The 14,348-nt window shown below is 38.2% G+C and overlaps 1 protein-coding gene across 1 annotated transcript in view; it reads right to left on the bottom strand.

Moving 5' to 3' along the window:
* IQSEC1 (IQ motif and Sec7 domain 1) overlaps positions 1-14,348 on the bottom strand; it is a gene marked incomplete at its 5' end in the record, with an annotated part of 47,065 nt that overhangs the window by 14,751 nt on the left and 17,966 nt on the right. Inside the window, 6 exons of the mRNA XM_010192873.1 lie at positions 335-460; positions 2,586-2,615; positions 4,226-4,365; positions 7,098-7,264; positions 8,021-8,143; positions 12,361-12,522. Of these exons, the coding sequence (XP_010191175.1) occupies positions 335-460; positions 2,586-2,615; positions 4,226-4,365; positions 7,098-7,264; positions 8,021-8,143; positions 12,361-12,522 (748 nt within the window). The remainder of the gene's footprint in view (positions 1-334; positions 461-2,585; positions 2,616-4,225; positions 4,366-7,097; positions 7,265-8,020; positions 8,144-12,360; positions 12,523-14,348) is intronic.

Genomic DNA, 14,348 nt, shown 5'->3' with positions numbered 1-14,348 from the left:
TTCATTTTTCATGGAATAAAGAATGTCTCCATTTAGGGAAACGGGTAAACCGGAGGTAATTTTTGTTCTTTGTTGTAAAAGCTATTGCATCAAAGTACTTTCTTACAGTAGAGTGTAGGAATCAATAAAAGGCTTCAGTTTGAAAGCAAATTATATATAATGAAGAAAATTAAGGAAATTGAAATCTTAATCATCCCAAGGTTGTTGGAGTACAGAATAACAGGTAATAGATACTTATTTTTAGGAATGCTCATGCTCTTAACTGGCACTGATTGCATGGAGATAAGCATTTCTGAATACCTCACTAGAATTCTGTCCACCTGAAAATACATACCACAAGAAGATCATTAAATAAAAATATTTCTCGCTGGTGCAATCCAAGCTTCTGAGGTTTATTTGGATCTGGAACTTCAAACAGCCTACAGTAGCAAACAAGCCTCCGGTGGGGTAGAGAGAGGACCTAGGATAATACAAAAGTTCATGGTTAGTATAGCAATATTTAGCAAAGAAAGACTATCTTACATACCCAGAGTCTTTTCTTGAGTACTTCAAATATTTTTGCCTCTAAGCCCATTAGACTTTTTCATCAAAAGACCAACAGAAAAATAAAGATTTAGATGCCAAAAACTCGCATGATATTGAAACTTCATCGAAGTTCTTACATAAATATTCTCTATCAGCCTGCATTCCTGTATATGGATGACAATGAAAGTTTTACTAGGGATAGTTTTACTTTGTGGAACAATAAAACTTTGAAAGAACCTAAGATTCAGCAAGTGGGAGCTCAAAGCAAAGGATGTTTGCTTTCCCAACCAAGGGAAAGGTGAAGTCAGGAAAAAGTAAATGCATTTTCAGTCTGGCTTATTTTCTCGTGCTGGCAAGAAAACCAAGAATAATTTTCCATTTTCTTATCTGATACGTCTGCTGTTTTCAACCTAGTGAGACTTATTTTTTTTCAAATTCAAATGATGATATCTTGTCAAGAATATTAAAAGAGATCCTTTAAAAATTTGAAGTAGAGAATATTCTTTGGTAACTAGACATATATTTCATTTGTATATTGTATTTCTTCAGAAGTCCTGATTCTGCAGGTGAATCATGAGATTTACTAGGCAAAGACTGTTAATGCTGCTTTTTTATCTAAATGAGTGGGAGGGAGGGAAGGAGAGGGGGGACAAGAAAAAAAACCAAGGGGGTAAAAATAGTTTAGGGTTTGCTATCTGCCCTTGATCCTGGTTCGTTATCAAGTCATTTGGTGATACCTATACTAGTAATAGATAAAATGCTAATAGCATTTAATTTAGTTTAATTACCTCCCCTGAACTTGTATACTGAAGGTATTTAAGAGAGAACCTGACATGTTCTAAAGGAGCCAGTGTGGTGAAGAATGCTGGAGAAATCAATGTTTTCTACTTTCAGGCTATTCTGGTAAGTGAACAGCTGACACGGGCTCTGAGGGAAAAGTGGCAGTAATAATGTTACATCTTCTCATTCTCTCCTACCTCCAGACTCAGTTTCCCCAGCACGTGGCAGTCTGAGATTTGCTACAGCAAGGTAACAAAACCCAAGGGCAGTCATTGAGCCCATGAACGTGCAGTGAGCTCTGGTACTGAAACCTAACTATAGACAATGCTTTCCTTCCTGGCATCAGATGATCTGGTAAGATTCCCTTCCACTGTATTTTATAAAGGTCACATCTTTCAGTTTGTTTTTACAGTCCAGTGGTACCACTAGACAATGACTCCATGAAACAATGACAGGTACTGCACTTAGGAATATGAAGCTAGCTTTGCATGATTTTACCTGTTTACAGGGAAAAAAGCAAGAAAAAGAAGACTGAAAAAACAAATTAAAGTTTAAAGTTCCTTCTCTGGATTGTCCTGACTGAAGATCCTGTTATTGCACAGTACAGGTATAATCGAGGAAAAAAATCATTAAGATCAAATTTGTATAAGGTAATCAGATTTCAGAGCACTACATGCACTCTGCTATGAGGTGGTTTCTTTGGTCCAAAGCACTAGCAAATAATGCTATCGTTAAATTAAAGTAAGTGGAACACTGCATTAGAAGAACAGTTTTAGGATTATTATTGAATATGCCTGTAACTTAAATCTGGGATCAGTATTCTGTATGTTCATCTACCTTTCAGAAGGGAACTGTTAAATTAACAGGCAGCTCCTCTGTCGAGTATCATTCAATCTGGTCCATCATGAGATGAAACAGAAAGAAGAAACACACCAGGGTCCAGGGGAAAGGTGAGGTGCAACTGTAATTCTACTTAGTTATTTGTTCTTTACAGGTTGCCTAATTTCTACAGTACTAATAGCATTTGAAATGCATAAAAAGTGTACTAAAAACAGGTCTAGAAAACTAAAAAAAATTAAGCAGTCTCTTTGGGAAATATATATTTAAGAAAATCTTTATACATTGGAGAGTTATTACTGCAACAATAGGAAAAAATTGCTTGAAAGCAGCCTTATTTTTTAAAAAGTTAAAATGTAATAGAAGGCATTCTTGCCAGTTTAAGAAAAAGCTGTCAGTTAAAATGAGTATAAACTTTGAAGGAGTATGAAAGAAATACCTACACAACCAAGTCCGTGATGCAGAGATCCAATCTACAGTAGAAAGACATATACAAGTTCGTTAAACTTCAGAGAAACACAGTACTGTACCATAGCAAGTAAATACGTCACGGTCTTACTATGACTAAATGCCTATAAAGTAAAAACAAATATTTCTATCAATAAAGACTGTTGGCTAGCTCCTAAGTTTTCTTTCACACAGTTAAGTCTCTCAACAGAAGAATCCTTGGACATAAGGCTCCATTGAGGACATTGTTTTCTTAATCCCATTTAACGTACAAGGTCAGGATTACTTCTAGGATTTGAATTGCCACATGCCTGAACAAAAAAAGGAGAAAAAACAACGTCTCCCATAGAAGCCGATACATAAACCTAAATCCCCAAATAATTACGGAAAATAAATTTTATATGAAAGCAGAAGTGACTGTCAAATACTGACTTTAGAATATTTCCCTTCTGCTCAAAAATATGTAAATACTTTTATTAAGAAAATTTTGCTTTCTGTCTTCTCTGCTTCTTCCAAGAGATCACCTCAATATTTCTGTACTGGAAAACAGAAGTAAATTGGATTTTCTTTTTTGAGTGGTCCCTCATTCCCTTCCCCTGCCTCCCCACATTGAGGCTTGTCTGAGAAGAGATTACAATTCAAAGCTCTTTAAATGTAATAGGGAGAATCTCAAGATCCATGCTCTTATTCTTTAACAAAAAAATCTCCCAACCCATCAGTCTGTGCTTCAGTAAAGTTCCTGAGAGCTGATAGAAAACTGATGTAGGATTTCAAAAACATGCAAGTCCAGTCTTTTTTTGGCCTTTGCTCTGGGCTGCCTTTGTGACTATTGACATGAAGGTTTTCAGAAGATGACTCTAGGACTTGAATTCAGGAAGGCTGAGTATCCATTGTCCCTCTCCACATTAGATACAATTATTAGCATGTAGAATACTGGGCTTAATATCTCTGTGTTCACTCAGCTCCTAAAACAAAGGGAAAAATGCTGCAGCCTTACTTTTTTCTCTCCTTTTCCAACAGATGCTTTGAAGAATTATTTATAGGATTTAATTTTCCCACAACAAAGCAAGAGCTATCTTCAAATGCTCAAACCCAGCACTAGAATCCCTTAGACCTGACTTCCAGATAAGGTCTGAGACGAAACAACACAATCTCCCTTTACAAATCTCAGTTCATAGAGCTAGCTGCAAATCCGAGAAAGATGCTGACGTGAACACGAGTTCTCTATTACTCTTGTAAATTATGGCGCCACAACTGACAGCATAAATGTTGAAATACCATTCTCTACAACATCACTCTAACAACACACTTCAGTTCTCTTGAAACAAACATGAGAACTGCCTAAAATGCAGATATTTCAGTCCAATTTCAGAATTGCAAAGCTTCACATAGAGGAGAGTTTAAGACCCATAACATCATCACTCATGAATACCAGACTGCAACAACAAAATTTACCTGCACTGTGAATGCTCCAAAATTAAGGCAATCTTACAGGAAATTATTACTTTCACAGTTATTGCTTTTTGCAATTTATCAAGCAATTTATTCATCTAAACAACACACCTCTGTATTGTTCTGTACTGTACACTGCCCTACATCTCCTTAGGAACTGACAGGCAGTGCAAAGTGAACTTACCGGTTTCTTTCCTACTATGAGTTTTTCAACCTTCTGGACTTGGGATACATGATCCTCATTCGTTTTCAGTTCCCGTTTACGGATTCGCTCGTAAATCCCAATCAGCATTTCTCGTGGGATATCTTCGCCATCATCCACACCTGCAGCAGACAACAGTTTCTATTACCAGTCTGGCTCTGAATGATCCAACAAGCACGGTCATTTCTCAGCAACGTAGACTTCTCGGGCAAGGAGAGGATAAAAACATGGGCAATCCCATGGAGCGGCTGAGGGAGCTGGGTCTCTTTAGTTTGCAGAAGAGGAGACTGAGGGGAGACCTCATTCATGGTTATAAATATTTAAAGGGTGAGTGTCACGAGGATGGAGCCAGGCTCTTCTCGGTGACAAACAACGATAGGACAAGGGGTAACGGACACAAACTGGAACACAGGAGGTTCCACTGAAATTGGAGAAGAAACTTCTTCTCAATGAGGGTGACAGAGCACTGGACCAGGCTGCCCAGAGAGGCTGTGGAGTCTCCTTCTCTGGAGACATTCAAAACCCGCCTGGACGCCTTCCTGTGTAACCTCATCTGGGTGTTCCTGCTCCGGCAGGGGGATTGGACTGGATGAGCTTTTGAGGTCCCTTCCAATCCCTAACAGTCTGGGATTCTGTGATTCTGTGATCTTTATTTCCTCTGCTAACAGTAATGCAAATGTTGCCTAAGACTGCTGACAATTTTATAGGTGCCAGTATTTTGTCAGCTAACACCTCCTATGCTGTCCTTGGCCCTCCCTTACCAAAGCAGCAGAAGTTATGTTACTCATTACTGAAGCACTGATTTTTGTCCAAAAGCTTGCTGCCCCCAGTATGCCAAGACATTGATGGAAATTACACAGGTTGGGTTTTTTTGTTTTGTTTTACAACTCTAATCTAAAACTAGTTTTAAAACTCTAAATCTAAAGTCATAGAAAGGCTAATTTCCTATGTAAATTTTATGTTTTAGGTTTCTCAACATTGTTCATAAAATAACAGCTTATGAGAGAACCTTATGAACATCCAGTAAAATTAATTTAACCAATATTTCCTGTATGATTTAATAAACAATTAATTTACTCTGGAGAAATGAATCGACAAAACAGCCTAGTTACAATATTATTGTTCAGCACTGTGTGATGATCATTGCCATGCAAGTGTTTTAACAAATGCCACAGTGTCTTGAATGCTTGATTCTGAATTTTTAATAGCTGTGGAAGGAGTCCAATTTCATTAAGTGATTTAAAGCTGGATTTCCTGGGGAGAGGGAGATGCACGTCTATTTTTCAAACACATTTTAAACCAATAACCTCTTATCTCCCATTCAGAAGCCAAAATAGAACGTTTTGTCACCCAGGGGAACAACTGCTCACATAAAAAACACTGTGATAAAATACAGTTTCCTTGCAATTAAAAGCAAGCAATACCACCTCTGTTCTGCTCCACACCAGCAAGCCTTCCACAGACCACCCTTTGTGATCCATTCATTTAAAGTTACAGGCATGGTAGCTTGTTACAAAAATGCCTGCAATAACAAATTGCAGGCATCCAGGCTGGACCTCAGAGAGAATGTACTGTATTGAATACAACAAATGTGTCTCTAGTGTTATGCTAAGAGATTCACATAGGGCCTTTGAGGACTTTACAATGAAATCTCAACACTATCTTAAATTTTGCTAAGCTAAAACATCTGCTAAGCATAGATAGTTCACTGCTGTCCTACATAAATCTAAGAGAATAAAATCACTAAAGAGGGCTTTCATTTTCAAGCTCTTAAATTTCAGAACACAGCAAGTATTTTGTTTTTACTAGTACTAGAATGAAAGTACCACATGCACACATACAAACTGCATGAATACAAAACATGTCTGAGATGCGCCGATATGTTTTTTATATATTGAGCAACTTGATTCTGTCTTTCTGCCATTCAGCCCACTTCTGTGTATCACGGAGAAAACGGCTGTTCAACAATACACCAACACTTGCTGGTGCCTGTGGTAGTGGCCTACTCTGCTCCCATGCTGCTACATCCATTGTTGCCAAAAGAAGAGAGGCTGTGCCCTAAGTCGTGCTTCTCCTGTGCTTAAAAGCAGGGGGAGGAAGAGAAGAGGGCTGCAGCGACTAAGCAGGCAACTTTCCTGGCCCTTGCACAGACACATAGTAATGGAGCTATAGCAAAAACTGCTTTTTCCCTATGGGCACAAACTATCTTAAAGGAAATAAAACGATGGGGACTTCAGCCTCATTTCGTTTCTCTAACAACTAAGTGTTCTTCTGTGATAAAAGGTAAATGCTGTCTGATCCATTCTTCCTTGAGTGCCCAGGAACAACAAGAGGTACCATCAACTCACGCATAATTTTCCTCCTCAGCCCCACAGGGACTGCTTCCTGTTAGGCAGCACTAGCTGAGCTGATGCTTCATAAAAACCTGTTTTTTTCACCAGAAAGGACCAGGATAGGAAGGTCTGAGATACACATTTGAAAAAATACCTGTATTTTTTTAACAGTCTAATGGCAAGCTTAGGTGTGCCCTAGCCTGGCAAATAGTTATTTCCAAAAGTCAATATGGCATGGTGGTTTTTGTTCCTTAATATACATACATAAACAGGAATAAAGAACCTGACAATACATCCACTCAAGAAAAACAAGATAAAAATGACAAAATACAATATGCTTAGTTCTGTTTTTGCTATTCCAGAAAGAACTAAAGCCTGTATAAGTGACAGCAGCTTTAAGTCAGGTGAAATCAGAATCAAGTGCCCTGTATTTTTGTCTTTGTCCCAGAGATACATGGTGTCCCTCTAATGACGGCTACAGGGCACAGCTTTCATGACCTTTATCATGAGTGTTTGCTTACCCCTCAGATTCTTGACAAAGTCTTCTAGCTTCATTTTGCGTTCTGGTTTCACATTTGGGCTGTACATATCTGTGTTTAGCAGTATGATGGCAAAAGCCAGAATGAAGATGGTATCAGGATTTCTAAATTGTCTCACAACACCTGGATTGCAGATGCAGTATCTCTGGCTGTAAAAAAGCGAAGAAGGGAAGCTGTCAGAGCTATTATTATTCTAATTCCACCAAATAAACCAACAGCTACACACAAGAGGCTGAGCAAGCTATTATTCGTGTTCCATACATGTAGTTTTCCATCCACATCTTTTCATGAGCCAGTCCTAGAATTCAAAAGACTTTTGTTTTCTACTACCACTGTAACTTCCCTTCTTAGTACAGATTCTGAGCTACAACAGCTTCAGGATTTCATTTTTTTCCAGTGAGTAATATCTATTGACAGCAGGTAAGGATACAGCATTCATTTTAGCTTACCACCACATGGTGATTTACATCTCCTCCTGCCCTGGATAAAGTATGCTTGTGTTAGTATTAAGCTAATACTCTTTATTCCACTATTGTTGAAATGCATAATGAAAGGTTGCGAGCATATAAAATATACTATCTATAAAATATCTGTATAAAGTATAGCTATCTAAAATAGAAACTGTATGATAATTCCACGCGTATAAACTACTATAAGCAAATTGTTAGAGACATTCAAAAATCCTTGCAAAATGCAAATGACATGAACAGGACCAGCAAATAAGACTTCCTATTTCCTACTTCGCAAAACTACCACAAATGACGGGCTGTATTTGAAACTGTACGTAGCTCACAAGGACAGAGCAAATAAGCAGGGAATAACTTAGACACACGCAACTCCCCCAGTTCTCCAGTTTGACCGTCAGACAACAACAGGTGACTGAGTAATTTATTTCAGCATCATACCTAAAAGCTTCAATGAGCCGTTCTACTTTCTGGGCTTCTCCTTGAACACGGATGTGAGCCTGAAATTTCCTGAGTGCTTCATCCAGTTCCATTGTTGAGAAGTCCATCTCATCCACCACACAGCTACGATAAAAACATGTTGTCATTCAGTCCTTTAATTTCTAACAGTGCAGTACCAAAGGTAAGATTTTGAGACTAAGAGAGCCTTTCTGTTTTCCATCTCTTGTAGAGATTCATGGAGTTTTTTTAAACATTCAGCAGCAACTGCAATAATTGTTAAGAAAGCTGTGAAGGAAGGATTGCAAAGAATAGATCAATGACAAGGCATAAATGTGAGTAGGCCTTTTATTTTTAAATTTATTTTTTTAACAGAAGAGCTGTTGGGATGACAAATGTCTGACCAATGTAAGTGACATACCATTGCCAAGAGTAATTATTGGCTTTGTGCTTCCAGGCCAATTAATTTTTACAATGCCTATAATAATAAATAGTTCATACTGCTCAGAGTATCAAATCTCAAACAGCCTGCAGCAAGCACAATAATCTGAACCAAATGGCTCTGTGTCTAGGAATGTTCTTACACACAGAGAAAAAAAATAATCTTGTTTGGATACTCTTGTACTATTACTGTAATTCTCATCTCCCCATCATTTGCCATGTCTTTCAGTTAACACCTATGGAGAAAGAGTTACTTTCTTGCTCTGAAAACACAGTGCTGACAAAAAATAGAAAAGAAACCAGTTTAATATAATCAACAATGCGAACTATGTCATTCTACTACTTTGTTTAAAGACTACTTTAAAATCAGAAGCTTATAAATTTCCTTTCTTTAAATTTAGCTTAGTTTTTAAAAAACCAGACATGAATCACTGCAATTAACAGGATTGTAATGCAGAAACCACAGAAAGAAAGTGCAATCCAGTTTTAAAAGCCTTTTCTTAAATGTACAGCTATACAATGACAATTTAGAGTAGCTCCCATTTTTCTTTTAGTAACATTATAGCTAACATAGATTAATACCAAAGCAATTTATTCCCTTTGCCTTGAATATTTTCTTCCTTTATGCAGAAGCACAAGGAAACAAATGAACAGGCATGGTATTTCTGATGCCATTTCCAATCCACACCTAAAAACCTATCACCAGTTCTGCAATAACTTTCACAGTCTTCCCACCCACTGCAAGTTCTGTAACACTTTCAAAAGCTCTTTTTTCCTTCAAAGATGTAAAGCACATGTCCCAACAAGTTAGAGTCAAAGTGAAGTAATTAAAGCAATTAAAGACCTCCAGAAACATGCTGACCAACAACAGAATGGGGAGAGGTCTTGAGCAATCTTTATATCAACCATGGAGGCAGCTGATACACCACGATGGTCAATGTTGTTAAGTGGAACCAGAACATTTCTGCACATACTTCAAAATAGCAGACAAAACTTCTCTAGAAGGAACCAGTTACATTGGCTAGGTCTACACAGCAAAAAGAATCCTGACAGTAAGATCAGCTGTACTTGTTTAGCTTTTTTTTAAACACTGGTTAGCAAAATTATAACCCTTGATAATACTATAATGGTCATAATGATAAAGAGAGCACAATTAAATGGACTATAGCTACTGCAGGAGAACTTGAGTACATCCATAGTCTGGGTGAATAAGCCTGTACTGAACGACCACATCTTCGCTATTACAGTTGCATCTCCCTGGCAGGGAACAGCAAGAAGCAGCCAGGCTGCACCACTGCCAGCTTGGCAGCTAATTGAAACTTCTTCCTGGGAACGACACCCTGCTTACCTCCTCTGTACAAAATTTAGGCAAGAAGAGTGGAACACACCATTTGCTGGGTCACTGCAGCTACAACTGCCTTGATTCTCTGCTGTACCATTTGCCTGTACTCCTGCACACCTGTAGTGTAATGAACTGAAATGATGGAGTCCTGTACAGTGTAAGAGGATGTCATGTTTTTCCTCTCACTTTTAACACTGTTCTTTATGACAGTTTTATTTTATTCTTTCTTTCAGGGACTGCACTTTTGTTTTCTAATGCAAAGTCAAGACACAGCAGGCCAGATCCTCAGCTACGTCTCTGTTACATCAAGCACTCCTTGGTCAGGCAGAGAGAGAAAGCTGAGGCTCACTGCAGAACTGCAGTGCTTTGGGAAGCATGTTTGACATGTCCCAAATGTTGGCCAGGGCGACAACATCAATGCCAGCCCCATGCCACCCAGACAATGCCTTTATAGTTGAGCTACCACCAGGTAGTAACTGCAGTAGGCCCAGAATGCAGATCTTGATCAAAAATTTAGGCTACTGTCTTGAACATTTGTAAGCTTCAGTGAAAGGATTTCAAACAGTTCAGACACCCTAATTTACAGGGTCTGGGAAACTTGAGCGCAAATCAAAGCAAGTCAGTTCAAATTAAATTGTGTAATAGAAAAAGAATCACCTGTTACAATATCTTTCCTATGTAACAACCTGGAGCTATTGTCAGTTTGACAAAATATACCTTTAATCTGTAAACAATATTTAAGACAAAATGCTACTCTTGTCTCATTTTAAGGAAAAATACCTTGTTCCTATTTGCGGGCAAGGTTCAGAAAACTCTCAAGAGAACTGTGCCTCTTACAGGGTGTCCCTCACCCCAAAGCATAGCTGAAACAGCTTAGTTAAAAACAGATTCAGTGCAATAAAAGGATTGTTGTGGGGTTGTAGGTAGGTGATTATGACCTTACTCTTTACAATTCACCTCATCCCAGATGCAGCATCTGGCTTTGCAGAGACACTCTTCTACTTACCCACGTTCTGCTAGTCTGTCTGAGACTGACTTGAGGACAAACCATTTGTTCAAATCACAAAATGAATTGTCTAAGATTATAAATAATCTCATCCAGGACCTGTACTGTTTTCTTTTAAAGAAATCAGAAAATACACACTCTTTGGAAAGTCTTCATGCTAGTCTGACTCATAATTGCAGATTCCAGACGATCATTACAAGTGGCTAATTATGACTCATGCTGAATAGGGATTGCATCAAAACCAAGCCATATTCCATCCCTCTGTATTGTAAGGCTGGCTACTCTTCTCTGCATGATTTGATACAGAGCCTCCTCTGTTGCTTTCTGCTGGGTACTGTACAAGGCACAGGAAAGCAAGAGAAGACCTCTAAAAAAAGGTCTATGGGATACGTACAAACAGCATTAGCTGTATTAAGACAGTGTCCAAGCTTGCAAACTGAGATATGTGAGTTCTGACAGTATAATAGTGATGACCGTAGGGGATGTGACCAACCTCTTCGCATATGATGCCAGTGAGAGCAGTCTATAAGAAATATTCAAAGAAAATATAAGGTAGACACTTTGTCTTATGATACCATAACCTGAAAATGTTTGCAATGGATCAATATTATGGTATCAATATTATGTATCAGCATTCAGTCTTCAAGAAAGACTACATCTATAGACTGATACGAACTGCAGCACAGCTTCTCTGATTAAAACCTGCGGTTGGAATTTTCTTAGTTCTTTCTTAATGGGCAAGGTGTGGGGATTTTTGCTTTCATTCTCAGCAGTTTTGTTAAACATCTAACTAAATTTTTATACAATTTCTTGAGTAAAACTGGACTAAGATGTATCCATGTTGACCAGTCAGTATATCAGATTTAAAAAAAAATAAAGCCCAAAAGAATACCCGTTCTAAATGAACACCCTCATAAAATACAGCAACTTCTTTTTTGGTCTGCTCTGTAGAAATTTATGACCAAACTGCTAAAAGTCTAATTTTCTGCTCTGAATTACTTTAGGTTTTAAAACAGTTTTTGTTTATCTAATCTTTTGGAAAAGACTAGTTTGTATAGATCTGGTCAGCATATGCCTGCACACGCTGAAATCCCTGTTTATTTAACATCTGAGCCACTTGGCTGTAATAATTATGTTCACATTCTGTTACTGATGAAGCCTTATGTTGCATATAATACTGTTTTGTTTCATTCAGTAAATTATTAGAGAGCCTGAGGAAGGAAAAAACCACTTCAAAATATCATACTTTAACACCAGCGAAATTAAAACATAAATTTAGAACAAATGTACATGACTACAGGGAATATAAATCCTTGTGAATATCTCGTTGAGTCAATAGCAAAACCAGTAACTTAGCTGGGAAGCAAAGAAAGAAATATTTGCTCATGTGCATGTTTTCTTTCTCAACCCTTAAAGCCTGGTTGCCCCCTCCAGAACAAGAGCCAGAGATAAGCACAAAACAGTCACAGACCATTACTACCTCTAGCTTGACCAAACGTCTTACTTCAACATTAAAATATGCTTACCCACCCTCCCCAAGCCCCCAGTACTCACTCTAACACATCCCGGTTGAACTGTTTTTGCCGATTTCCCAAAAACTCTCCAATCATCTGTCTGCTGAGACCTTTCCTTTGCAGGAGAAAGTGGGCGACGCCAACTGGAGTGTCTGGCACAAAACCTCGCTCAATGAGGTACTGGACTCCTTTTTCAGGTTTTCTGAGGAGAAATGGAAATGCAAAATTATTAATTTTCTTCCGCTGGACCTGAAGGTATCTGATTAAAATTTTACAACAATTTCGTTGTTCATAGTTGACTAACATACTACCAGCATGGCCTAGTATAGTTTCAGGATAAGTGTACCCATCCCATAGAACACACCATTCACTGTCAACAGCTTCCTGACCTTGGAACACAGCTTCGCATGCTATTACACATTTGTCTGCTCCATAAACCCTCCAAACAGAAGCTTCATCTACAAGTGGCTTCAGGCATGAAAGTCAAGACAAGCCCAATACAAGCTACTAAATGCTCCTGTTGCTGGGAGAGATGTACTTCCCAGAAATGCAACTAAAAAGCCGCCGATGACAAACAAGAAACAAAGAACACCCCTGACCTCCCACCCTCCTGCTGTCAAAAATTAAACTTACTGAACAAAACATCTGAAGAGGTATAACTTACAAGCTGACAATACAAAAAATAAGGGGAAAAAAATCAAGTCAGTCATGCAAAAAGCAGCAATTAAAAATAGTGGAGCTACCATCTAATCTAGATTTTTTTTTTCTTGTCCTTGAACACAACCATTGGCCCGGGTTTCTCTCCCTCAGACAAGCGTCTTCCTAGTTTCTGGAGTATTTTACATCTCTTCACACATCACCACCAGATTTAGCTGTGCCCATTTTCAGATCTCAAAACCAAAGCAAGCTGAAGCTACTCATTTCAACATATTAAGCAGCATGTGCTGGGGAGGAGGGTTGGGGACAGAATTGATTTCTGGCAATAAAATCTACTGCTTATAAAGGCAAATGCTGCTTATATTTTGAAGTGATGTAAAATTCTCCTCACAGCACCTACTGTGCACTGCGTCTTGCAGCAGTGTGACATAACAGACCACCAGAAATTATTTTAAAGATATTAAAGGGGTATCTTTACGGAACCAGTAATTTGATCATCATCTTTATTTTGTAAGGAATTATAATACAACGTCCACCTGTAATAGTGAATGATCTGCAGCATGCTGGATGACCTGAAGGATACTTCCTTTCAGGCAAGCATAACCAATGTCAAAGGACAAGGTGACGGTACTATTTTTATATTTTTATATTACCATAACCCTTCCCCAGAGTTTTTAATTGCAAATGACATTACTAAATACATCACTATTCAGTTCTACTCTTTTAAGTTACACTATTATACACTTAATACCCTCCTAAGAGTGAGATAGATCAGAGGAATACATAGAATTTAATCAAATGGGAGTTCTCAAATCTCAGTTTCTTACATCAGGCTTTGTGGCTCTTTCAATCTGCAATAAGATTACACATACAGACATCTTCTAAATAAAATCTTCTAAAATGAATCTCCATCATACTCAAAAAGTACCCTTTTTCTTTTAAGTAATGCCACTGCTATGTTCACATGCTTCTGAGCTGTATTTCAGAATTCTTAAATCTTCCTGAATTTAAATTCACAGCATCCTACTAAAACTGGAATAGTTTTCTCCAGCCCCCTTGTTGGTGAGCTACATTTGTCCATAAAATTCAAACCCAGGAAGGTGCCTCTCCAACAACTTTCAAAATAGAAAAGAAAGTCAAAAAGCACAACCTGATCCAAAGATCACTTCTACTTGAGCTACAGAAAATGCTGGATTGTTATTTATTGTACTAAACCACAACCTGAATTCTTACCATCCCTATAAGCCTGAACATTTAAAAGCATCACAAAGGTGACACATGATTTATTTTGCATCAGCTCCTACGCAGTTGTATCACTTTACACAAGTCAGGGTCTGCTTTTTAACCTAAGAACTCTGCTTCTGGTTCAGC

This window comes from Mesitornis unicolor, unplaced genomic scaffold, assembly GCF_000695765.1.
Source record: "Mesitornis unicolor isolate BGI_N332 unplaced genomic scaffold, ASM69576v1 scaffold16049, whole genome shotgun sequence".
In the NCBI taxonomy this organism is placed as follows: domain Eukaryota; kingdom Metazoa; phylum Chordata; class Aves; order Mesitornithiformes; family Mesitornithidae; genus Mesitornis; species Mesitornis unicolor.
The sequence above is the reverse complement of the archived record's forward strand: the minus strand, read 5'-3'. Positions and strand labels throughout refer to the sequence as shown.